Source organism: Nematostella vectensis, chromosome 11 (assembly GCF_932526225.1).
Source record: "Nematostella vectensis chromosome 11, jaNemVect1.1, whole genome shotgun sequence".
Lineage (NCBI taxonomy): Eukaryota > Metazoa > Cnidaria > Anthozoa > Actiniaria > Edwardsiidae > Nematostella > Nematostella vectensis.
The window spans coordinates 13,656,818-13,681,695 of record NC_064044.1 but is presented as its reverse complement, the minus strand read 5'-3'; the positions used below and the strand labels follow the sequence as shown (position 1 = coordinate 13,681,695).

At 39.0% G+C, this 24,878-nt stretch overlaps 1 protein-coding gene across 1 annotated transcript; it reads left to right on the top strand.

Annotated features, from left to right (window-relative positions):
- Positions 1-24: 24 nt before the first annotated feature.
- Positions 25-20,673, top strand: LOC5517569 (NADH dehydrogenase [ubiquinone] flavoprotein 1, mitochondrial). Its single transcript, XM_001637485.3, has 17 exons — positions 25-186; positions 385-455; positions 541-567; positions 11,471-11,539; positions 11,852-12,000; positions 12,422-12,555; positions 14,115-14,284; positions 14,892-15,017; positions 15,107-15,172; positions 16,631-16,733; positions 17,286-17,349; positions 18,261-18,351; positions 18,473-18,535; positions 18,805-18,859; positions 19,169-19,209; positions 19,431-19,499; positions 19,891-20,673. The coding sequence occupies exons 1-17, from the start codon at positions 144-146 to the stop codon at positions 19,981-19,983; spliced, it is 1,434 nt and encodes a 477-aa protein (XP_001637535.1). The 5' UTR covers positions 25-143; the 3' UTR covers positions 19,984-20,673.
- Positions 20,674-24,878: the final 4,205 nt, after the last annotated feature.

Below are 24,878 nucleotides of genomic sequence, written 5' to 3'. Positions count from 1 at the left end.
TGGGCTCTACCCAAAATGCCTTGCCCGCCCTTTCCGGCACGCCGCCATTTTGTATAAGTTTGTTATGTAAGGAAAACACTACGAAATTGTGGGAGAACCAAGCACATCAATCTAACGTATAAGGATACAAGCAGCACGGAGAAATGGCCAAACGTCTGCTTAAGCTCCAGCCGTCCAGATTGTTGAGTAAGTTTGCGTCATAAATCTGTTTCCTTATTGAATGAAATAAACGTTTCTGCTTTTTTCGATTGGTGTTTTATTCTTCAATGCTGCCTGGAAAAAGGCGTATTTAATGAGGTCTTTGAATTCTGTTGTTCATCATATAACCAATTAGATAATAACAAATAAAGAAGTACTACACGTTCTACATGTTTATCGTTTCAGCGGGCCCGGTTCCATTAGCTTGTCGTGCTGTCTCCTGCAAACGACTAAATTCCACTTCCACAGCATCGGAGGTAAATCTAAATGTCTACACTTTGGTTGTGAATTCGTTCTGGTGTAAAATTGATTAAATTTTCACTTCTGACCCTTCTATTGCAGCCCCAAAGAACGTTTGGGAACCTAAAGGTGGGTCTTACTAATTACTAATGCGTTTATTTATTCCTATCGCAGCCATAGGACTGAATTACAGGAACAATTACAAAACATTTAAATACTTGACAGAAACAAAGTCACTGAGCCTCTTGGGTCCTCTTATAAAACATGATGTCTAGTGTGCCTATAACATGATGTCTAGTGTGCCTATAACATGATGTCTAGTGTGCCTATAACATGTCTAGTGTGCCTATAACATGATGTCTAGTGTGCCTATAACATGATGTCTAGTGTGCCTATAACATGGTGTCTAGTGTGCCTATAACATGATGTCTAGTGTGCCTATAACATGATGTCTAGTGTGCCTATAACATGGTGTCTAGTGTGCCTATAACATGATGTCTAGTGTGCCTATAACATGATGTCTAGTGTGCCTATAACATGATGTCTAGTGTGCCTATAACATGATGTCTAGTGTGCCTATAACATGATGTCTAGTGTGCCTATAACATGATGTCTAGTGTGCCTATAACATGATGTCTAGTGTGCCTATAACATGATGTCTATTGTGCCTATAACATGATGTCTAGTGTGCCTATAACATGATGTCTAGTGTGCCTATAACATGTCTAGTGTGCCTATAACATGATGTCTAGTGTGCCTATAACATGATGTCTAGTGTGCCTATAACATGATGTCTAGTGTGCCTATAACATGATGTCTATTGTGCCTATAACATGATGTCTAGTGTGCCTATAACATGATGTCTAGTGTGCCTATAACATGATGTCTATTGTGCCTATAACATGATGTCTAGTGTGCCTATAACATGATGTCTAGTGTGCCTATAACATGATGTCTAGTGTGCCTATAACATGATGTCTAGTGTGCCTATAACATGATGTCTAGTGTGCCTATAACATGATGTCTAGTGTGCCTATAACATGATGTCTAGTGTGCCTATCACATGATGTCTAGTGTGCCTATAACATGATGTCTAGTGTGCCTATAACATGATGTCTAGTGTGCCTATAACATGAGGTCTAGTGTGCCTATAACATGATGTCTAGTGTGCCTATAACATGATGTCTAGTGTGCCTATAACATGATGTCTAGTGTGCCTATAACATGATGTCTAGTGTGCCTATAACATGATGTCTATTGTGCCTATAACATGATGTCTAGTGTGCCTATAACATGATGTCTATTGTGCCTATAACAGGATGTCTAGTGTGCCTATAACATGATGTCTAGTGTGCCTATAACATGATGTCTATTGTGCCTATAACATGATGTCTAGTGTGCCTATAACATGATGTCTATTGTGCCTATAACATGATGTCTTGTGTGCCTATAACATGATGTCTATTGTGCCTATAACATGATGCCTATTGTGCCTATAACATGATGTCTATTGTGCCTATAACATGATGTCTAGTGTGCCTATAACATGATGTCTATTGTGCCTATAACATGATGTCTTGTGTGCCTATAACATGATGTCTATTGTGCCTATAACATGATGTCTAGTGTGCCTATAACACGATGTCTAGTGTGCCTATAACATGATGTCTAGTGTGCCTATAACACGATGTCTAGTGTGCCTATAACACGATGTCTAGTGTGCCTATAACATGATGTCTAGTGTGCCTATAACATGATGTCTAGTGTGCCTATAACATGATGTCTTGTGTGCCTATAACATGATGTCTAGTGTGCCTATAACATGATGTCTAGTGTGCCTATAACATGACGTCTAGTGTGCCTATAACATGATGTCTAGTGTGCCTATAACATGTCTAATGTGCCTATAACATGATGCCTAGTGTGCCTATAACATGATGCCTAGTGTGCCTATAACATGATGCCTAGTGTGCCTATAACATGATGTCTAGTGTGCCTATAACATGATGTCTAGTGTGCCTATAACATGATGTCTAGTGTGCCTATAACATGATGTCTATTGTGCCTATAACATGATGTCTAGTGTGCCTATAACATGATGTCTAGTGTGCCTATAACATGATGTCTATTGTGCCTATAACATGATGTCTAGTGTGCCTATAACATGATGTCTAGTGTGCCTATAACATGATGTCTTGTGTGCCTATAACATGATGTCTATTGTGCCTATAACATGATGTCTATTGTGCCTATAACATGATGTCTAGTGTGCCTATAACACGATGTCTAGTGTGCCTATAACATGATGTCTAGTGTGCCTATAACATGATGTCTAGTGTGCCTATAACATGATGTCTAGTGTGCCTATAACATGATGTCTAGTGTGCCTATAACATGATGTCTAGTGTGCCTATAACATGTCTAGTGTGCCTATAACATGATGTCTAGTGTGCCTATAACATGATGTCTAGTGTGCCTATAACATGATGTCTAGTGTGCCTATAACATGATGTCTATTGTGCCTATAACATGATGTCTAGTGTGCCTATAACATGATGTCTAGTGTGCCTATAACATGATGTCTAGTGTGCCTATAACATGATGTCTAGTGTGCCTATAACATGATGTCTAGTGTGCCTATAACATGATGTCTAGTGTGCCTATAACATGATGTCTATTGTGCCTATAACATGATGTCTTGTGTGCCTATAACATGATGTCTAGTGTGCCTATAACATGATGTCTAGTGTGCCTATAACATGATGTCTAGTGTGTCTATAACATGATGCCTAGTGTGCCTATAACATGATGTCTAGTGTGCCTATAACATGATGTCTAGTGTGCCTATAACATGATGTCTAGTGTCCCTATAACATGATGTCTAGTGTGCCTATAACATGATGTCTAGTGTGCCTATAACATGATGTCTAGTGTGCCTATAACATGATGTCTAGTGTGCCTATAACATGATGTCTAGTGTGCCTATAACATGATGTCTAGTGTGCCTATAACATGATGTCTAGTGTGCCTATAACATGATGTCTAGTGTGCCTATAACATGACGTCTAGTGTGCCTATAACATGATGTCTAGTGTGCCTATAACATGATGTCTAGTGTGCCTATAACATGACGTCTAGTGTGCCTATAACATGATGTCTAGTGTGCCTATAACATGATGTCTAGTGTGCCTATAACATGATGTCTAGTGTGCCTATAACATGATGTCTAGTGTGCCTATAACATGATGTCTAGTGTGCCTATAACATGATGTCTAGTGTGCCTATAACATGATGTCTAGTGTGCCTATAACATGATGTCTAGTGTGCCTATAACATGATGTCTAGTGTGCCTATAACATGATGTCTAGTGTGCCTATAACATGATGTCTATTGTGCCTATAACATGATGTCTATTGTGCCTATAACATGATGTCTAGTGTGCCTATAACATGATGTCTAGTGTGCCTATAACATGATGTCTAGTGTGCCTATAACATGATGTCTAGTGTGCCTATCACATGATGTCTAGTGTGCCTATCACATGATGTCTAGTGTGCCTATAACATGATGTCTAGTGTGCCTATAACATGATGTCTATTGTGCCTATAACATGATGTCTAGTGTGCCTATAACATGATGTCTTGTGTGCCTATAACATGATGTCTAGTGTGCCTATAACATGATGTCTAGTGTGCCTATAACATGACGTCTAGTGTGCCTATAACATGATGTCTAGTGTGCCTATAACATGATGTCTAGTATGCCTATAACATGATGTCTAGTGTGCCTATAACATGATGTCTAGTGTGCCTATAACATGATGTCTAGTGTGCCTATAACATGATGTCTAGTGTGCCTATAACATGATGTCTATTGTGCCTATAACATGATGTCTAGTGTGCCTATAACATGATGTCTAGTGTGCCTATAACATGATGTCTAGTGTGCCTATAACATGATGTCTAGTTTGCCTATAACATGATGTCTAGTGTGCCTATAACATGATGTCTAGTGTGCCTATAACATGATGTCTAGTGTGCCTATAACATGATGTCTTGTGTGCCTATAACATGATGTCTAGTGTGCCTATAACATGATGTCTAGTGTGTCTATAACATGATGTCTAGTGTGCCTATAACATGATGTCTAGTGTGCCTATAACATGATGTCTAGTGTGCCTATAACATGATGTCTAGTGTGCCTATAACATGATGTCTAGTGTGCCTATAACATGATGTCTAGTGTGCCTATAACATGATGTCTAGTGTGCCTATAACATGATGTCTAGTGTGCCTATAACATGATGTCTAGTGTGCCTATAACATGATGTCTAGTGTGCCTATAACATGATGTCTAGTGTGCCTATAACATGTCTAGTGTGCCTATAACATGATGTCTAGTGTGCCTATAACATGATGTCTAGTGTGCCTATAACATGATGCCTAGTGTGCCTATAACATGATGTCTAGTGTGCCTATAACATGATGTCTAGTGTGCCTATAACATGATGTCTAGTGTGCCTATAACATGATGTCTAGTGTGCCTATAACATGATGTCTAGTGTGCCTATAACATGATGTCTAGTGTGCCTATAACATGATGTCTAGTGTGCCTATAACATGATGTCTAGTGTGCCTATAACATGATGTCTAGTGTGCCTATAACATGATGTCTAGTGTGCCTATAACATGACGTCTAGTGTGCCTATAACATGATGTCTATTGTGCCTATAACATGATGTCTAGTGTGCCTATAACATGATGTCTAGTGTGCCTATAACATGATGTCTAGTGTGCCTATAACATGATGTCTAGTTTGCCTATAACATGATGTCTAGTGTGCCTATAACATGACGTCTAGTGTGCCTATAACATGATGTCTAGTGTGCCTATAACATGATGTCTAGTGTGCCTATAACATGATGTCTTGTGTGCCTATAACATGATGTCTATTGTGCCTATAACATGATGTCTAGTGTGCCTATAACATGATGTCTTGTGTGCCTATAACATGATGTCTAGTGTGCCTATAACATGATGTCTAGTGTGCCTATAACATGATGTCTAGTGTGCCTATAACATGATGTCTAGTGTGCCTATAACATGATGTCTTGTGTGCCTATAACATGACGTCTAGTGTGCCTATAACATGATGTCTAGTGTGCCTATAACATGATGTCTAGTGTGCCTATAACATGATGTCTATTGTGCCTATAACATGATGTCTAGTGTGCCTATAACATCATGTCTAGTGTGCCTATAACATGATGTCTTGTGTGCCTATAACATGATGTCTTGTGTGCCTATGACATGATGTCTAGTGTGCCTATAACATGATGTCTAGTGTGCCTATAACATGATGTCTAGTGTGCCTATAACATGATGTCTAGTGTGCCTATAACATGATGTCTAGTGTGCCTATAACATGATGTCTAGTGTGCCTATAACATGATGTCTAGTGTGCCTATAACATGATGTCTAGTGTGCCTATAACATGATGTCTAGTGTGCCTATAACATGATGTCTAGTGTGCCTATAACATGATGTCTAGTGTGCCTATAACATGTCTAGTGTGCCTATAACATGATGTCTAGTGTGCCTATAACATGATGTCTAGTGTGCCTATAACATGTCTAGTGTGCCTATAACATGATGTCTAGTGTGCCTATAACATGATGTCTTGTGTGCCTATGACATGATGTCTAGTGTGCCTATAACATGATGTCTATTGTGCCTATAACATGATGTCTAGTGTGCCTATAACATGATGTCTAGTGTGCCTATAACATGATGCCTAGTGTGCCTATAACACAATGTCTAGTGTGCCTATAACATGATGTCTAGTGTGCCTATAACATCATGTCTAGTGTGCCTATAACATGATGTCTAGTGTGCCTATAACATGATGCCTAGTGTGCCTATAACACAATGTCTAGTGTGCCTATAACATGATGTCTAGTGTGCCTATAACATGATGTCTAGTGTGCCTATAACATGATGTCTAGTGTGCCTATAACATGATGTCTAGTGTGCCTATAACATGATGTCTAGTGTGCCTATAACATGATGTCTAGTGTGCCTATAACATGATGTCTAGTGTGCCTATAACATGATGCCTAGTGTGCCTACAACATGATGCCTAGTGTGCCTACAACATGATGTCTAGTGTGCCTATAACATGATGTCTAGTGTGCCTATAACATGATGTCTAGTGTGTCTATAACATGATGTCTAGTGTGCCTATAACATGTCTAGTGTGCCTATAACATGATGTCTAGTGTGCCTATAACATGATGTCTAGTGTGCCTATAACATGATGTCTAGTGTGCCTATAAACATGATGTCTAGTGTGCCTATAACATGATGTCTAGTGTGCCTATAACATGATGTCTAGTGTGCCTATAACATGATGTCTAGTGTGCCTATAACATGATGTCTAGTGTGCCTCTAACATGATGTCTAGTGTGCCTATAACATGATGTCTAGTGTGCCTATAACATGATGTCTAGTGTGCCTATAACATGATGTCTAGTGTGCCTATAACATGATGTCTAGTGTGCCTATAACATGTCTAATGTGCCTATAACATGATGCCTAGTGTGCCTATAACATGATGTCTAGTGTGCCTATAACATGATGTCTAGTGTGCCTATAACATGATGTCTAGTGTGCCTATAACATGTCTAGTGTGCCTATAACATGATGTCTAGTGTGCCTATAACATGATGTCTAGTGTGCCTATAACATGATGTCTAGTGTGCCTATAACATGATGTCTAGTGTGCCTATAACATGATGTCTAGTGTGCCTATAACATGATGTCTAGTGTGCCTATAACATGATGTCTAGTGTGCCTATAACATGATGTCTAGTGTGCCTATAACATGATGTCTAGTGTGCCTATAACATGATGTCTAGTGTGACTATAACATGTCTAGTGTGCCTATAACATGATGTCTAGTGTGCCTATAACATGATGTCTAGTGTGCCTATAACATGATGTCTAGTGTGCCTATAACATGATGTCTAGTGTGCCTATAACATGATGTCTAGTGTGCCTATAACACGATGTCTAGTGTGCCTATAACACGATGTCTAGTGTGCCTATAACATGATGTCTAGTGTGCCTATAACATGACGTCTAGTGTGCCTATAACATGATGTCTAGTGTGCCTATAACATGATGTCTAGTGTGCCTATAACATGATGTCTAGTGTGCCTATAACATGATGTCTAGTGTGCCTATAACATGATGTCTAGTGTGCCTATAACATGATGTCTAGTGTGCCTATAACATGTCTAGTGTGCCTATAACATGATGTCTAGTGTGCCTATAACATGATGTCTAGTGTGCCTATAACATGTCTAGTGTGCCTATAACATGATGTCTAGTGTGCCTATAACATGATGTCTTGTGTGCCTATGACATGATGTCTAGTGTGCCTATAACATGATGTCTATTGTGCCTATAACATGATGTCTAGTGTGCCTATAACATGATGTCTAGTGTGCCTATAACATGATGCCTAGTGTGCCTATAACACAATGTCTAGTGTGCCTATAACATGATGTCTAGTGTGCCTATAACATCATGTCTAGTGTGCCTATAACATGATGTCTAGTGTGCCTATAACATGATGCCTAGTGTGCCTATAACACAATGTCTAGTGTGCCTATAACATGATGTCTAGTGTGCCTATAACATGATGTCTAGTGTGCCTATAACATGATGTCTAGTGTGCCTATAACATGATGTCTAGTGTGCCTATAACATGATGTCTAGTGTGCCTATAACATGATGTCTAGTGTGCCTATAACATGATGTCTAGTGTGCCTATAACATGATGCCTAGTGTGCCTACAACATGATGCCTAGTGTGCCTACAACATGATGTCTAGTGTGCCTATAACATGATGTCTAGTGTGCCTATAACATGATGTCTAGTGTGTCTATAACATGATGTCTAGTGTGCCTATAACATGTCTAGTGTGCCTATAACATGATGTCTAGTGTGCCTATAACATGATGTCTAGTGTGCCTATAACATGATGTCTAGTGTGCCTATAAACATGATGTCTAGTGTGCCTATAACATGATGTCTAGTGTGCCTATAACATGATGTCTAGTGTGCCTATAACATGATGTCTAGTGTGCCTATAACATGATGTCTAGTGTGCCTCTAACATGATGTCTAGTGTGCCTATAACATGATGTCTAGTGTGCCTATAACATGATGTCTAGTGTGCCTATAACATGATGTCTAGTGTGCCTATAACATGATGTCTAGTGTGCCTATAACATGTCTAATGTGCCTATAACATGATGCCTAGTGTGCCTATAACATGATGTCTAGTGTGCCTATAACATGATGTCTAGTGTGCCTATAACATGATGTCTAGTGTGCCTATAACATGTCTAGTGTGCCTATAACATGATGTCTAGTGTGCCTATAACATGATGTCTAGTGTGCCTATAACATGATGTCTAGTGTGCCTATAACATGATGTCTAGTGTGCCTATAACATGATGTCTAGTGTGCCTATAACATGATGTCTAGTGTGCCTATAACATGATGTCTAGTGTGCCTATAACATGATGTCTAGTGTGCCTATAACATGATGTCTAGTGTGCCTATAACATGATGTCTAGTGTGACTATAACATGTCTAGTGTGCCTATAACATGATGTCTAGTGTGCCTATAACATGATGTCTAGTGTGCCTATAACATGATGTCTAGTGTGCCTATAACATGATGTCTAGTGTGCCTATAACATGATGTCTAGTGTGCCTATAACACGATGTCTAGTGTGCCTATAACACGATGTCTAGTGTGCCTATAACATGATGTCTAGTGTGCCTATAACATGACGTCTAGTGTGCCTATAACATGATGTCTAGTGTGCCTATAACATGATGTCTAGTGTGCCTATAACATGATGCCTAGTGTGCCTATAACATGATGTCTAGTGTGCCTATAACATGATGTCTAGTGTGCCTATAACATGATGTCTAGTGTGCCTATAACATGATGTCTAGTGTGCCTATAACATGATGTCTAGTGTGCCTATAACATGATGTCTAGTGTGCCTCTAACATGATGTCTAGTGTGCCTCTAACATGATGTCTAGTGTGCCTATAACATGATGTCTAGTGTGCCTATAACATGATGTCTAGTGTGCCTCTAACACGATGTCTAGTGTGCCTATAACATGATGTCTAGTGTGCCTATAACATGATGTCTAGTGTGCCTATAACATGATGTCTAGTGTGCCTATAACATGATGTCTAGTGTGCCTATAACATGATGTCTAGTGTGCCTATAACATGATGTCTAGTGTGCCTCTAACATGATGTCTAGTGTGCCTATAACATGATGTCTAGTGTGCCTATAACATGATGTCTAGTGTGCCTCTAACACGATGTCTAGTGTGCCTCTAACACGATGTCTAGTGTGCCTATAACACGATGTCTAGTGTGCCTATAACATGATGTCTAGTGTGCCTATAACATGATGTCTAGTGTGCCTATAACATGATGTCTAGTGTGCCTCTAACACGATGTCTAGTGTGCCTATAACACGATGTCTAGTGTGCCTATAACATGATGTCTAGTGTGCCTATAACATGATGTCTAGTGTGCCTATAACATGATGTCTATTGTGCCTATAACATGATGTCTAGTGTGCCTATAACATGATGTCTAGTGTGCCTATAACATGATGTCTAGTGTGCCTATAACATGATGTCTAGTGTGCCTATAACATGATGTCTAGTGTGCCTATAACATGATGTCTAGTGTGCCTATAACATGATGTCTAGTGTGCCTATAACATGATGTCTAGTGTGCCTATAACATGATGTCTAGTGTGCCTATAACATGATGTCTAGTGTGCCTATAACATGATGTCTAGTGTGCCTATAACATGATGTCTAGTGTGCCTATAACATGATGTCTAGTGTGCCTATAACATGACGTCTAGTGTGCCTATAACATGACGTCTAGTGTGCCTATAACATGATGTCTAGTGTGCCTATAACATGATGTCTAGTGTGCCTATAACATGATGTCTAGTGTGCCTATAACATGATGTCTAGTGTGCCTATAACATGATGTCTAGTGTGCCTATAACATGTCTAGTGTGCCTATAACATGATGTCTAGTGTGCCTATGACATGATGTCTTGTGTGCCTATGACATGATGTCTAGTGTGCCTATAACATGATGTCTAGTGTGCCTATAACATGATGTCTAGTGTGCCTATAACATGATGTCTAGTGTGCCTATAACATGATGTCTAGTGTGCCTATAACATGATGTCTAGTGTGCCTATAACATGACGTCTAGTGTGCCTATAACATGATGTCTAGTGTGCCTATAACATGATGTCTAGTGTGCCTATAACATGATGTCTAGTGTGCCTATAACATGATGTCTAGTGTGCCTATAACATGATGTCTAGTGTGCCTATAACATGATGTCTAGTGTGCCTATAACATGATGTCTAGTGTGCCTATAACATGATGTCTAGTGTGCCTATAACATGATGTCTAGTGTGCCTATAACATGTCTAGTGTGCCTATAACATGATGTCTAGTGTGCCTATAACATGATGTCTAGTGTGCCTATAACATGATGCCTATAACATAATCATGTTAATGTTGGTGGAAAGTAAACTATTAAATTGCAATTAAATTCATGCATAAAGCATAAAATCCTCTATATTTGAGATTTAATTTGTCATAACAAATGTAACTCTGTGATCCGTAAATTAGTCATTAGTTTTAGCTGTAGAGAATGCTCTATATCTGAGTTTTGATTTGGTATAAGGAACGTCGCGATTGGTAAAGTTGTCGATTAGTTTGAGCCGTATGCAAGCAAAAGCAGGTTATTTTCAGTGGCAATATCTACAGATATTCCATCATTACATAACAAGTATGGAAAGGTTTTATATAATACAGTATTTTAAAGTGTTAAGTTACAGTAGTTCTGCAAGCCGTTTATATTTCGCAATTATATTTTGGTTTGGATTTTAGGATGAAGACAGAATATTCACCAATCTTTATGGCCGGCATGACTGGAAGCTAAAAGGAGCGATATCCAGGGTAAGTATTCCACTAATTTTTGTTTTCTTTGCACTGTCAGTGGACTTTGCTTTAGAGAAAAGCATAGTCTATCCTTTTGACAATGAATAATTTTATTAACACTTCTGAAGTTTCAACAAAAGGGTAGAAAAAATACTATGACCTTTTCAAAGACTTCCTCGCAAATTGCTGTCAGCTGCATTGACCTTGGTAAAACCAAAGTTGTCTTTCCCTTATCATATTGTGCTTCTTAGTATTGTAAAGAGGCAACGTACTTGCCCTGTGATGCTGCACAAGGCTAGAAAAGTAATGTGACAATGTGTTCCTTCACAGGGTGATTGGTATAAGACAAAAGAGATCATTCTCAAAGGTCCTGAATGGATCCTTAAGGAGATTACTACTTCTGGGCTGCGTGGTCGTGGTGGTGCTGGCTTCCCAACAGGCATGAAGTGGGGCTTTATGAATAAACCATCAGATGGAAGGTAAGCTGGGCATTCAGATGTAGTTGGGCTTTATGAATAAACCATCAGATGGAAGGTAAGCTGGGCATTCAGATGTAGTTGGGCTTTATGAATAAGCCTTCAGATGGAAGGTAAACTAGGCATTCAGATGTAGTGGGCCTTTATGAATAAACCTTCAGATGGAAGGTAAGCTGGGCATTCAGATGTAGTAGGGCTTTATGAATAAACCTTCAGATGGAAGGTAAGCTAGGTATGCAGTTGTTTTTTAGTGTAGTTTACCTAGTAGTAAACTTGTCATTTTTTAGTAATTACTTTTGTATATAGTCCCCAAGGCTCAAATACCTGGTAAACTTGTCATACTTTTGTATACACCCCAATACTCAAGTCTCTAGTGTTAAACTTGTCATCATTTTTTGTTAATTACTTTTGTATACTCCCCAAGGCCTAAATACCTGGTGGTAAATGCTGATGAGGGAGAACCTGGGACGTGTAAGGACCGCGAGATCATGAGGAATGATCCACACAAGCTCATTGAGGGTTGTCTAGTGGCTGGTGCTAGCATGGGTGCTCGTGCTGGTAAGCTCATAGATATTTATTATTTATTTATAAACAAATATTTTGGCAGGTCAAACCTTTTAGACAAGGTTGGTATTGTGCAATTTAAAAAATGTTTAAGGATAGTGGAAAGGGTCAGAAGCACTCTCTGACCCAATTTTTCTTTATAAATTGATTTGGTAACAAATAAACTACAATTTCCAAAAAGAATTTTCTTTTTATTTCAAAAGAATGGCAAGTTACAAGGAAAGTTAATTTTCCGTCGAATATAAACATATAAAAATATGTCACAAATGCATTAATCCTTTTAAGACACATGATCCCTGCAACTAATTTGGTGCTCGTTATCCGGGAGTTTTCAATTCTGAGGTGACAAAACACAGCGTTATCATAATTTCGGCATCACTCTCGCGTACCTCTCCATCGACTTTTCAGAACTTCAACGTAGTAAACCTAAAGCGAAATTTAACCAAAGTTTGTGGCTATCAACCATCATATCTGGACAAAAAATGGACCATTCAGCGATTGAAAAATTTTTAAATGAAGCGAATATCATTTAGTTTGAGTTAGGAGAGAGTTAGGATTTCAATGTAAAGCAAAGCAAACAAATAATTCGGAACATCAAATTCAGCATCTCCCTTGAGCATTGTATTTCATGGTATGTATATAGTGTTCAACTATAAAATGTAATCTAACGATTGTGAAGTATTTTTTACACAAAGGAGGCTTCACACTTTCTTTTTTGCTCACTCTCTTTGACGCATTTCTTGTCTTAGCCATGACTTATTATTGGTTGCGATTTGTGATGAGCTGCAACGCAGGCATGAAGAGTTCTCACCGCAATTATTAAGAGCTCACTGTGAAAAATAGGAAGCACGTATCCAACCAGCTTGTCAGCGCTTGTGTTATTATTGAAGAGGGTAGTGATAGATTGCCTTTTAATCCTCTTAGCTTTAGCAGCGAATAACTCTGCTATGAGTTTTGCTCCAATCTGCATGCTTTAAGAAGCTATTGACACAACAATTTATTGTAGAGAGTTCAGTCTGAAACATTGTCTTAGTCAATAACTTTAGATTTAAATCGTGTCTGCGATTTAAAAGAGTCCTTTCTTTTGCCAAATTATAAACTGTTATGTAACGAAGGTATCAGAACGTCATACGACTTTGAGAACCATTTCCTTCCAAACAAAACAACCAGTCACTTCCCAGATATGATTTTGGTGTTTGTTATGTGCTGATTTATATTCTGCGTTTGAGCTGGTTTCTCGTGGTAACCCTTCGGGCCAATAACTCGATATTTAAACACCACTTGTTTTGTCATTTTTCGGGGTGCTCTTCATACTGTATTAAAAAATCACTAAATGTAGATATATGGTTGTATTTTACATTTATTCAGCTTTAAAACGATATATTATTCACAATGTTTCGTTAAAACTTCACCCACATAGGAAAACATAAATAGGTTATTCACTAACTGAGAATACCAAGTTTAGAAACACTGTGGCTGACAACAAAAAACAAATTATATATAACAACTATGACACATCACTTTAAAATTCACATATTTGTATATTCTTCCAGCATACATCTACATCAGAGGAGAGTTCTATAATGAAGCCTCTAACATGCAGGTGGCCATAAACGAGGCATACAAGAAGGGGCTTATTGGCAAGAATGCCTGCGGGAGTGGGTTTGACTTTGACGTCTACATGCACCGAGGGGCAGGGGCTTACATCTGTGGGGAGGAAACGGTGAGTAGATCAGCACTTCATGTGAGACCCCACTTGGGCAGCTGCCCCCCCCCCCCCCCCCCCCTAGTAGAGCCTTAATGGTGTCTGCTTCCCCTTTCCAAGAAATGACTAGGATTTGACGCCTGGGTATGATTTGTGTGACGAACAGATTGTTTCACAAAAAGTTTCAAAATTGAAATGTAGCTAATTGGAATCACTGTGGAATTCATACATTACTGATTGTTCTTATATGGCTGCTACTGAATTTCACTGGATGAAATGGTGAATTATTATATACAAAGACTTTTTTCTTGATTCAGTGATTTTTTTTTTACCAACTCAATTTCCTAAACAGTCTACAAACAAATTTCTTGGGAATGGCCCTGCAATTAAAACCTTTTCATTCTATTTGCTAAACTATTTAAAAATAGTGTATGGACTATTATATTTTTTAAATAATATTTTGATATTCAAATAAAACCATAAAAACTGTGTCAAACATGTCAGATCAAGTTTCTTCAAGGTTCCTAGTGTACGAAAACTATGAAAACTTGCTGTAAATGAAAATATTGACATTAACATTATTCTTCCACTATTTTATCTAATATGGATGACATTGTGCTGCTAGGCATTAATTGAGAGTCTCGAAGGCAAACAGGGCAAGCCACGCCTCAAGCCCCCATTCCCCGCTGATGTTGGTGTTTTTGGCTGTCCCACAACTGTGGCTAATGTGGAGACAGTAGCCGTTGCACCTGTAAGTGATTGCAAACAACAGAAACAATTACCTGACAGAATGTCGTAAGCTAATTCTGAAATGACATTATATTTGTTATTGTGTTTCAGACAATCTGTAGACGAGGTGGTGAGTGGTTTAGTGGCTTTGGTCGACCAAGAAACACTGGAACAAAGGTTTGTGCACAAGTGAACTATGCCTTTATATCTCTCTTTTGCTATGATGAAGTGCTACACTTAAAATGTCACCAAAAGTACTTCTCACAGAGGAGTAAAACAAACTATTTCAACAAGTTCAACTAGTTGATTTATTTCCCTGACTCTATATGCCTCTGCAACCCACTTAGTTATTCTACAGCTTGTCTGTAGTTTTTTTGTCATATCACCTAGTTATTCTACAGCTTGTCTTTAGTTTTCTAGTGATACCACCTAGTTATTCTATCTTGTCTGTAGTCTTCTAGTCATACCACCTAGTTATTCTACAGCTTGTCTGTAGTTTTTTTGTCATATCACCTAGTTATTCTACAGCTTGTCTGTAGTTTTTTTGTCATATCACCTTGTTATTCTACAGCTTGTCTGTAGTTTTTTGTCATATCATCTTGTTATTCTAGAGCTTGTCTGTAGTTTTTTTGTCATATCACCTTGTTATTCTACAGCTTGTCTGTAGTTTTTTTTGTCATATCACCTTGTTATTCTACAGCTTGTCTGTAGTTTTTTTTGTCATATCACCTTGTTATTCTACAGCTTGTCTGTAGTTTTTTGTCATATCACCTTGTTATTCTACAGCTTGTCTGTAGTTTTTTTGTCATATCACCTTGTTATTCTACAGCTTGTCTGTAGTTTTTTTGTCATATCACCTAGTTATTCTACAGCTTGTCTGTAGTTTTTTTGTCATATCACCTTGTTATTCTACAGCTTGTCTTTAGTTTTTTTGTCATATCACCTTGTTATTCTACAGCTTGTCTGTAGTTGTTTTGTCATATCACCTTGTTATTCTACAGCTTGTCTTTAGTTTTTTTGTCATATCACCTTGTTATTCTACAGCTTGTCTGTAGTTGTTTTGTCATATCACCTTGTTATTCTACAGCTTGTTTGTAGTTTTTTTTGTCATATCACCTTGTTATTCTACAGCTTGTCTTTAGTTTTCTAGTGATACCACCTAGTTATTCTATCTTGTCTGTAGTCTTCTAGTCATACCACCTAGTTATTCTACAGCTTTCTGTAGTTTTTATAGCCATACCACCTCGTTATTCTAGCTCATCTGTAGTCTTCTTGTCATACAACCTATTTATTCTACAGCTTTCTGTAGTTTTTTTTAAAGCCATACCACCTAGTTATTCTAGCTTGTCTGTAGTCTTCTAGTCATACCACCTAGTTATTCTACAGCTTTCTGTAGTTTTTATAGCCATACCATCTAGCTATTCTACAGCTTGTTTATTCTTCATGCCACCTAGTTATTCTACAGCTTGCTTATTCTATTCATGCCACCTAATTATTCTACAGCTTGTCTTTAGTTTATTTTAGTCATGCCCCCTAGTTATTCTACAGCTTGTCTGTAGTTTTTTCTATCATACCACTTGCTATCACACCAGCAGTGTTTAACACAGTATGTTCTACTGTTCTTTCCTGCAACAGCTGTTCAACATTTCTGGACATGTGAACAACCCCTGCACAGTAGAGGAAGAGATGTCTGTCCCACTGAAAGACCTTATTGAGAGACATGCAGGCGGTGTCATTGGTAAGCAGTCGGTCTATTTGACAAACTCCATGTAAACCAAAGTGTTGGATATCAACTTTAATTTTTGCAACACTAAAGTTCCAGAAAGATTCAGTAGTAGGTTTACAGTATCACTTGCTTTCATTCATACAGTGCTATTATTATATTATTTACTACACTGTAATATTTAGAGCATGTTGATCTATCACTCCTTGGTTATTGTTTACAATTGAAAATACAGCTGTTCATTTGGAGGAAAACTTATATAATCTTCTATGATTGGACTCTTTTTCTCAGTTTCTTACTTGAATTAGCTGATGGAAATGGATTCTTTGAATTACTCTGTATTGTGAGGGAGCATAAAATAGCAGCCTGATTGGCCTTCTTTAAGTCAACATTACTTTCAGAATTGCATCCCTATATGGGGGAGGGGGTGGTGGGGGCACCACTAAGACATATTACAGGAAGAACTTCCACTGATTGTAGTCGCCACTGACCCACTGTGTTGTTTAGCACCTTTGCTTATGTTGTCTTGTCTCACCATGTTTGCTCAACATCTTTGTTTTTGTGTAGGTGGCTGGGATAACTTGTTGGGTGTTATTCCTGGAGGTTCGTCAACACCACTCATACCCCTAAGGTGAGACCAGCAATGCCTAGCAGGTGTACCCGACTGCTAGCCTGTACAAAGGTATTGTGGAAGTCTTTGTTTTAGGTAAATCCAAATACCAATACGATCATGAAGTTTTTTGTCTGGGGGGGGGGGGAGGGGACTCCCGAAACCATGATGACGGGGATGCTCGTAGTAACTTTTAGGGGAAAAAATCATGGGTTTGGTAGCTTTTAGGGGGAAAAAACACGGATTTTGGTACCTTTTAGGGGATTCGAGTTCAAGCGCTGGCATTTTTTGTGTGACACGGTACCTTTTAGGGGTCAGAACAAGCTGCTACTTCGATATTAAAAAAAAGTTTAATGAAATGGATTTAAATGCCTTTCAACTACTAAAAAGTACGTTGGTACGTTGTTCGTTGGTACCTTTTAGGGGGGAAAGTTGGCTTGAGCCACGCCCTTTTTGGTACCTTTTAGGGGTAAGAATTAAACTCCCTACGAACATCCCCTTCATTATAATATGGGAGTCCCCCCCCCCCCCCCCCCCCCCCGGGTTTTTTGTATTGCTTTATTCTACGCTCCAGGGGACTCTCTCCGGTGTGAAGAAACCTCACAGTTGCCCAAAGCTTGGACTTTTGGCTAGCTTGTTTTCTCATTGTGTGACTATCTTGATGGCCTGATCACCTTCTTGACTTATTGGCTAGCTTGTTTTCTCATTGTGTGACTATCTTGATGGCCCGATCACCTTCTTGACTTATTGGCTAGCTTGTTTTCTCATTGTATGACTATCTTGATGGCCTGATCACCTTCTTGACTAGCTGGCCTGGTGATTGGTCTATTTGAATAATTTTAGTTTAGTTGGTTGATTGGTCAAAAGTTATTTGGCTGTTTTTTTTACTCTGTAAATGGTCCAGTAATTCTAATATGTCCCTTTGTTTACAGCGTATGTGATGATGTATTGATGGACTTTGACGCACTTGTGCAGGCACAAACTGGTCTTGGGACAGCAGCCCTGATAGTGTTTAACAAACAGGTATTGTGGGAACCACTACTGTTTCTCCATACTGGGACCCACGTGTAGGGTGTTGCCAGCACTCCAGTTCTTTACTCTATCCCTGTTTCATGCATTAAAATGCGCATACTGTGTGTTCCAGGCTGATGTTATCAAAGGTATTGCAAGACTTATCGAGTTCTACAAGCATGAGAGCTGCGGGCAGGTAACAACACAATAAGCAGACTTGCTGGCATGCATTATACCGTAACACGTGATCCTTTTTGCTGCTGATTTATCACAAAAATTACTCCTTTTCGAGTGTTCACGAGTGCTTTATAGCAGGAATTGGGGCGAAAAATGTCACAAAAATTTGCTTGCATGATATCAGAAGTGATGTAGAGGACAAATCTGATTATTGATCTAGCCATTAGTGGTTGTTGTTTGTAGAAGCTTGAAGTGTTCCGCTAATAACTGTTTTCTATTTTCTTAAAGTGTACACCATGTAGGGAGGGATGCAACTGGATGCTCAAAATCATGAACAGATTCAGTAAGTGCACCTCAGTATACTATAGGAACATTGCCCCCCTCCCCTTCCGAAATTTTATGGGAGCTACGATTCACAGAGTTACCTCATGTCATATGTTTTATATGTCATATTGGTGCCCTCACCTTCGTGTCGTTGCCCACTCCCCCCACGCCAAGGAAACCCTGTATCCACCCATGGGGAAAATTGCTAGTTGCCTAAGGGACAGACAATTGGAAAATCTCTCTTTTACAAGCTTCAATTTTAAAGTGAATATTTCCCTCATTCTATCTAACTTTGATTGTCAAAAACAAACATACATTTCATTTTTAGCTGAAGGCAATGCAAAGACATCTGAGATTGACATGTTGTGGGTAAGTAATCCTCCCCTGGGCAGATGGTTTCCCACCGTACCGTACCGTATTCACATTCGATCATAAGAAAATATCACGTGGTGCTTGTACTATTGTACAGCTTAATTGGTCCAACCTTCAGTTCATATTGCCTTCTGTTTTCGCCACCCAAAGAGAGATAAAATGGCTAATTCTGTTCCTCCTATACTACTGTCATATGATGTTTGTTTTGTTGTGTTTAGGAGCTGAGTAAACAGATTGAGGGGCACACTATCTGCGCCTTAGGGGATGGTGCCGCCTGGCCCGTGCAGGTACTCTTTAAATAATACAGACATCCCTTCCCTCCGCCATTTTCCTTATTAGACAATATCCTATATAATAGGATTCCTGTGGGAGGTTTGGCGCAGGTTGGGGCTGGTTGATAACGGTCATACAGCCGTTTGTAATGTTGAAGACAAAGTTTGAAGCTAAACAACTTCGGTCAAAGGGTTTTGAAGTGCAGTTATTTGGTCAAACCATGATAGAAAAATAAGATGTAAGTTTCAATAAGATGCAAGTTTCAATTAACATATTGATCCATCAACCGACCTGTACCGCCCGCGAGAAGCCTGTAAACACCCCAAACTAATGCGTACAAGAACAGGGGTGAAATTTTCTATTAAAATCCCCTGCGATTCATTGGACGTTTTTGCTGTATTTCAGGGCCTTATACGGCATTACCGACCAGAGATTGAGCAAAGAATGAAGGAGTTTGCGGAGAAGCAAGGCGTGAGTGAGCACGCTGCCGCTCTCTGAGTACCCTTACTTACCCCTACTGCACCGCTCCGAAACGCATGTGCACCATCGCTCCAATAACATCACTCTAGCTTTCTATTGCTTAAGCTTCTTGCAAATTGCGCTTGCAGTGTTGGGAAACTCACACAACATTACACAACCTTCAATGCTGTTCTGTGTGTAAACCACGAATCTGCGAAGGATTTCGTGAACATTTTTATTGACTAAGACTGCCAGCCAGTGGATGTTGGCGCAGTTTGCACGGGGCTTTAGAACCTTTTTTCCATATTTTTTCAACGTTGGACAACTGTCCATTTAGAGCTTTTCCAATGTCTGCAAAGGTACACTTGGTTTGAAGGAACTCAGCTTATATTAAATTTTAATTGTAAATACTTAACTGCAAAGTGTAAAGCCTCGTACATACAGTGTTGTAACAGCTGTGTTGAACGCTATCATGCGGATGGAGCAATATATCGTACATCTTAGTGAACACACAGTATAGCAATGCGTGACAAAACAACAAGGCCTGTGTACCGCGCTGTTTGAACACGACTTTACACTGATGTGTGTTTCTAATTGGAGGGCTGGTTCAGTGCGCGTGTAGTACGGTGCATAATCTTTTGTTTTCGGTCTGCTAAATTGTCGTGTATAGAGGATTGCTTTATTGTTGTTGTTACAAAATTTTGAATTGTAATAAATGTGATAATGGAATTAGTGTGAGCAATATTTGTAAAAGGAGTTTCCCATTTCGAAAATCGTGTTATACACCTATTTCAATAAAGGTTGTCAGTGCAAATGGCGATTGGCAAATGGCAGTTCTACGACCGAACGTAGCCATGCGTTTCGAAGAATATGGATAAATCAAAACAATTATTTATTAAAGGTTACCAATGCTTGGCTCTGCAATGCTGGGCTTTATTTTACACCTTTAATTTTACGAAAAATTAGTACCCATAAGCCATTTGCACTGACAACCTTTTGTGAAATAGGTGTATACCGATTTTTAGGTTCCGAGAAAAAATGTTGGTGCCCCCCGTATACACCCATTTCAAAAAAGGTCGCACTCGACAATCAATGTGTCGTAACCCGCGGTGGCTCATGGGTAGCATATAAACGACAGAATCCTTGTGTCTGAAAGCCATGTGAATATTCAGAAGAACATAAACAATAATTCTACAGCTTTTGAAACCTGTATTTGTATTTTATTCACGCTTATTTCGATTATTACTCGATACCCATGAAGCACTGCGGGTTACGATTCAGTGCAACCTTATTTGAGATAGGTGTATGTGGATTGCGTGATCAAAGTTTTACACTGACGATCTCGAGTTCTCGAGTTGCACTAGGAAATCACGTGACTTTTTGGGTGGCAAAGTGGCGCCCCCCGGCGGCAAAATAACAACAACAGCAAGCAACTTATTCAGCGCTTATGAATCAGCCAGAAAGTTTCTCAGTCAGAAAGGACTTATTTTCATTGGAAAAAAAAAATACATTTTCGCCGCTCTCTGGCGTGGCGACGAGCTAGACGAGGGGTGTATGTTGTCATAAAAAATTTCGAGGGTTGCCTTTGGACTATCAAATCTAGTCTTCCGTGGCTTGTACTCCTATACACCACGATATTCATTACACCTTTATCAAATTTTTGTGCAGTCAACGACTACATTATTTCAGGAAATCAAAACAGGGTGCACTTGTTGAAATGGCGATTTTTCTAGTGCGACCTCTGTTTGCTTCAGTCTTCGTTTCTTTTAGTTTTCCTTTGTAAGGATGGGAAATAACATCTACTAGATAGAAAAGGTTGAGAACCAATTTGGATAAGGGTTTTTCGCTTCAAGTGAACCTGCAAGGATTGTGTGACGTATCCCGTAATATGCACTCGGATGATTTACATACTGTAGCCTGCTAGCCTGCTCTCATTCGGAATTTTTTTTACGATTATTGGAGAGCGGTGGATAGCAGACTAGATTTACTGTAGCTAACAACCAATCAGAAACCGAGATTACGGTCATTTCCCGCTCTTTTCTTTCTTTTCTTGTAATGCGCGTGCGCAGAAATTTGACCGCTTTTTGTTGAACCTTCGGCCTCCACCGTGGCCAAGCATAGCGATGGGGTAAAATATGGCGTTTCTTCGTTTCTACTAAAGAATTTTAAGGTGAAAGCAGGTTTGTTTCTCATATCAAACAGTCGCAACTGTAGCCATTTTCGCATTTGATTTAGATTCCCACAGCTAAAATGAGTTATAAATTACTACAAGTCATCACCGAACTATCATCGAACCGAACAAAGCTGTTAAATCTACCGTCTATTTGATCTAGAAATGAGCGTAAACGTGACACAAAACAACGACAAAGCCTTATGTCATCTGAAAAGTAATTTAATGTATTGAGTTTTACTGGGTTTTTTTGATAGTTTAAGAAGAAAGTCTCGAATTTAGTTTGGCTTGGTTGGAATTCGCTCAAGCGCCATGGACTAATGAATGAAACCGTCACACACAAAGTTTGCTAAATTCATATAAATTTGCTATCAATCCCTTTTTACAGTTTCACAAGACCTACAACAGCAAGGGAGGATTGTTATGTTCGGTGAATGGCAGCGAGAATTTTCGAAGAAAGGCGCAGATATGTAAACGCCGAGACATAAGTACAGTAGGTTTATCTCAATGTGAGTACGCTTTGTATGTTTTGTCCTGTTCGTCGCCCTGGTGGATATCCTATTTTAAATTGTCTCGTAATTCTCTTTCGAAATTCCTTTACCAAAACACGTTTAATTTCTCTTTGTGATACTTATGTTACGTTTTGTTTTGGCCTCGGTTTCAAAGCTCATTTTTTCCCTGTTTTCCTCATTCTGGGGATTGAATTGATCTTTGTCTCGAACTCGTTTTCAAAAGTGTCTCATGTTATATTCCTGCCTTGGTTTTGAAGCTTCTTTTTCTATTCCCTTTACTATCTTGTCGATATATTTTTAATCTCAGACAAGGCTAGTGGTGATGTAAAATGGACAAACCGTTTGTATTACTTTTGAACTTGAAGCTCATGCAAATAGCACATTGTTTTAAATTCTGATATCAAACCATTGATTAAAGTAAAAATGGTAAAATTTTTGTAATTAAATCTTATGCATATTAATGAATCTTAAAATATAGTTTACAGTTTTTAATTCATATTATTTATTATTTGATGAATATTTGTTTGTTTGTTTATATTATACTGGTTCTGAGATTATCATTCTATGCAACATGGGTATGAAAACTTTATTCAAAACTTTCTAAAATCTAACTTTTCTTTCAAATGCATATTCTAAAATGTTGGTCTTGGCTAATTATTTATTTTGGTGTTACCTGTCACTTGTGCTTCAAGTGCCATGTTGTACATAGGGCCTCCTGTTTCCGTAATAAGTTGATTTTCTGCAGCTGGTTATCAACCCTCAGACCAACCCCAAACCTGTAGGACCAGGGGATTGCTCTTTGTCTGACCCTTTTCCTTCATCCTGTCTGGCAAAGGTAACCCACAAGGAGTATTACTTTAAGGCATAGCTCTTGGGCTCACAGGTTAAGGTGGTGTTCCCAAATGAGGTTGTTTTCTTATTTATTTTAGTGCTGAATGCAGAACTTGTATGAAATCTTTTTTCATTAAACATCTGAATAACTTTGAATATATCTTTCTAAATCTGGGTATTGACTTTGTCTTTTTGTCAAATCACACTTGTGTGCCAATATATGAAATTTTCATTTGTGGTATTTGTGGTTAAACCTGTTATGAGGGATAGAATGGAAGGATATAAAAGAGGCTTTCCTTGGATTTAAGTGCCATTGTCACACACAAGACGTGTTGTTGGATTTTGCTCCAGAGAGACTGAGCGACATATGAGAACTTTATGCAGATGGAGCGTCTGATCTCAACAACCCTAAGATTTCCACCTTTCCTGCGTCTGTGGGTGAGTGTTTCGAAATTCTATGGTTTGTACATTGTAGACATGAGGGTTACCGGCTTGGTCTTCACTTTTTTTCACCAAATGGTGGCAACAGTGTTCTTTCGCTGAGCAAAATCTGATGTTCCCTGTTCCTTGCTTCTTTGTGGTTCTGGTGGAGCGTTACACAGGCATAAATGTTAACTGTGCCTCAAATAGACCAATGCTAGAGAATCAGTTGTCCATAAATGCAAAGAAGTTGAACCCTATAACCGAACTAATGAGGGCATGGACAATGATATTTACAGAGTTCTGCTCTGCATCGCCAGTAACCTTCTTGTGTAGATATTTTACCCATTTGCTCCTGGGATAATAGCACGCACGAATCGCTCTCTCCCTGGGAGTTTTCACAAGTTTTGCAAATTCCCTCGAGCAGAAAGCAAAACACATATGCGCAGTAAATTTCGAGACAATATTACATAAAAGCAAATAGTGCATCCTATTCAGGAAAATACGAGGAATCTGCTGGTGTACAAATTAATCTGTAAACAACTAGGAAAATATAAAAACTAGACTATTATTTATCAAGTTTATTCAAATTTCCTTCCTTCCCTATCATGTCAGGTTTTCTAATTATCTTCCTTTAACAAGCCTTAAAAGAGAGAAAATAATGGAAATATTGCGATTTTCAAGCGCTATCGGGTCTCCAAGAATTCAGCATGGCGGTCGCGCGAGACAAGTGATTTCACTACAAGGCACTGTTCTATTGTTCGGTTGCTAGGAGATGCGCAAAAGAGCTCTTTTGATTGGTCAATTCTTTGTCATGCTACAGCTGAATTTTAAAAAGCTTTACTCGCCGGGGAGGGGAGCTAGAGGGGTTTTTCTCGCGCGCATGAAAGCTGGACGGTACAGGGCGGTATAGGGAAATATGACAGTTTTTCCGTTGGGCGTTTCAGGGCAGTATGGGAGCGAATGGGTTAACACAACGAGATAATCCGTGCGTGTGTCAC